At 27.3% G+C, this 2608-nt stretch overlaps 1 protein-coding gene across 1 annotated transcript in view; it reads right to left on the bottom strand.

Annotated features, from left to right (window-relative positions):
* Window positions 1-1918: 1918 nt before the first annotated feature.
* The window catches only part of LOC112520137 (protein ENHANCED DISEASE RESISTANCE 2-like), an 11068-nt gene continuing 10378 nt past the window's right edge, over window positions 1919-2608 (bottom strand). Inside the window, exon 21 of the mRNA XM_025128437.1 lies at window positions 1919-2029. Within this exon, the coding sequence (XP_024984205.1) occupies window positions 1937-2029 (93 nt within the window). The 3' untranslated portion in view covers window positions 1919-1936. The remainder of the gene's footprint in view (window positions 2030-2608) is intronic.

Here is a 2608-nt window from a genome sequence, read left to right on the forward strand (position 1 = left end):
GTACTAGGAGATCCCGGATTCAAATCTCAGGAGGAATAAAAATCCTTTTGTGGCCACGGAGGTTCAAATGCGATGACTCCGGGCTATCTGCAAAGCAGGTGATCACCCTAGGATTAGTCGGTTCGTATAATGAGTTGGATATCCAGGTTAATAAAAAAAATGTTCATGTGTTAGTTAACATATCGTGTCGTTTTTTTAATGGGTTTTTGATACATATTTCATCAAACAAAATCCATTATTTATAAGTAAGATCCATTATCAGTACAAAGGATTCTTCATGATCATACAAGTTATGATTAAGTTATTGGAATGTTTAATCAAGAAAGTCATTGATTATTGAAATAATTATCTATATCTATACTATATTATAAATTATTTGGCTAAAATTCTTAAAAACAATTTTTTATGCATAAAGTACTGTTTATTGATGCATATTACTTAAAATTTAAGTTTACAAGTAAGATATGCATGAATACATCTTATTAAAGATTAATGTTTGAATTTGTGTAACTAACTGCAGATAAAAATAATCAAATACATGATAAATATCATTTTGAATATAAAAAATCTAAAATATAATTAAGATAATCATTGAGTTGTAACAAATTACTTAATTATTATCTTAAAAAATTATTTTATTAAACCAAAAATACGTTAGTTCATGTTTAAACTTCAATTAAATTATAATAAGAAAGTGAATTAAGGAAATTAAACAAAAACAATAATTTCTAAATAGTTAATTTGATACTAACATCGCTTATTTTTTTTTAAATTTTATAATATCTTCAAATTTATATTTCATTCAAAACAAAAATATTTTCGTTTTCTCAAAACCACATAAAATCGCATTATAACATTGATAAAACCAAAATATAAAACAAAATATTAAAATAAAGATGTATCTCACTGCATTGTTTTTCTAATTATTTTAAAGAAAATCAATATTTCGTTTCATAAGAAACAAGTGTTTTTCAGAAACGAACATAAGGTGCAATGATTCTTTTGACATTTTGTTAAACATATACTCATTAAAGTATTATGAACTTTTTAAAATAAAATTATTAAAAGTAAGAATCTCTAAAAAAAATACATTCTAACTTCAACAACTATTTTATTTTAGCATTTTTAATAATTAAATTATTAGAATTTAATACCTCTTACTGATGAAAAAAAATAAAATATTATTTTTTTTGGCTTCAATGATCAAAAGTATCAGGAGGTCTCATATTCAAATCCAAAGGAGAAATAAAAGTCCCCTTGTAGCCACAAAGATTCAAATACGATGACTCCGGGCTATCTGCAAAGCAGGTGATCGCCCTGGGATTAGTCAGCTTACATAACAGGTTTTGAATATCCAGGTTAATAAAAAAAATCAAAATATTTTTTTTCACTTATAAAGAGCTTTTAAAGATTTCTTCAAATTTAGAGATTTCCACCTCCTTCCTATTATTTTTTTCTATTTTAGCATAGCAATTGGAGCAAAAAAAATTCATAAGTCTCGAAAATTTCAATTTTAGTGTAACTGTTGAAGACGTTCTAACGTTTGTTTTATTTAAAAAAATAATTAATTAACAAACAAGATCTAATACAATGATTCAAAAACATTTCATTATTTTCTATTATTGAGGGCTCACAACATTTATGAATGCAAAGGAAGACCACATTTGTATCTAGACTTTCTTTTTCTAGGCTTAAGAAACTGATAAAGTCACAAGTGGAGTGGTACCAAAACCAAGCGTTGTAAATTCCCACACAATTGATCTTATACTATCTTGTTATCTAACATCTGTTTACTACATACAATCTACAAGTTTTAAGTGGTCTCTAGCTTCGAATTTGGAATTTTAATGTAACGATAACTGTGTTATCCGTTATCGTTTATCATATGTATACAACACCATTTGGATTGATTAACCAAGAACCTGTAGGATTTATATCATGGATTTGTCCAGAATGCTCTAGAGACGTCAAGATGGTTCAGACGAGATGCACCATAAAGATGCTCTGGAAGCTCATCCGGCGTGTTTGCCTGCATGATGTAATGGTACAACATATCAAGATGCAAAAATTTGTGCAACAAGCACTCGGATATCATTGTGTTTTAAGTCCGCGTTTTGAGTGGTCCCCCTCTCACACCAAGTACAAGATTTAAATTACCACAAGGGTAACTAACCTACCTACCAGATTTTGTGTATTCTAATTAAACTCGAGGCAAGTTGATCGTTGGAGTCCCATATCAGTTAAACATAGACCATCAATCTTGTGTGTGTATATATATATATATATATATATATATATATATATATATTTATAGAGAGAGAGAGAGAGAGAGAGAAAGGAGCGATCAAATGAAAATCACCCTCATTTGTACAAACCGTCCTCATACGTCGATTTCTTTGTTTAATCTTATGAAATTTTTTCATAAAATTGTTTAATCTTGTGAAATTTTTTCATATAATACTTTTTTGATGAATTTGTTTCATATATGGTTATGAAATTGTTTCATATAATATTTAATGAAATTTTAATGAAACTGTTTCATGTATTTCTCTAAAATTAAAATAATGAAGATAATAATATCCATGATTAACACCCTCCACAATAAAAA

The sequence above is a fragment of the Cynara cardunculus genome (assembly GCF_001531365.2).
Source record: "Cynara cardunculus var. scolymus isolate 2C chromosome LG 10, CcrdV1, whole genome shotgun sequence".
Lineage (NCBI taxonomy): Eukaryota > Viridiplantae > Streptophyta > Magnoliopsida > Asterales > Asteraceae > Cynara > Cynara cardunculus.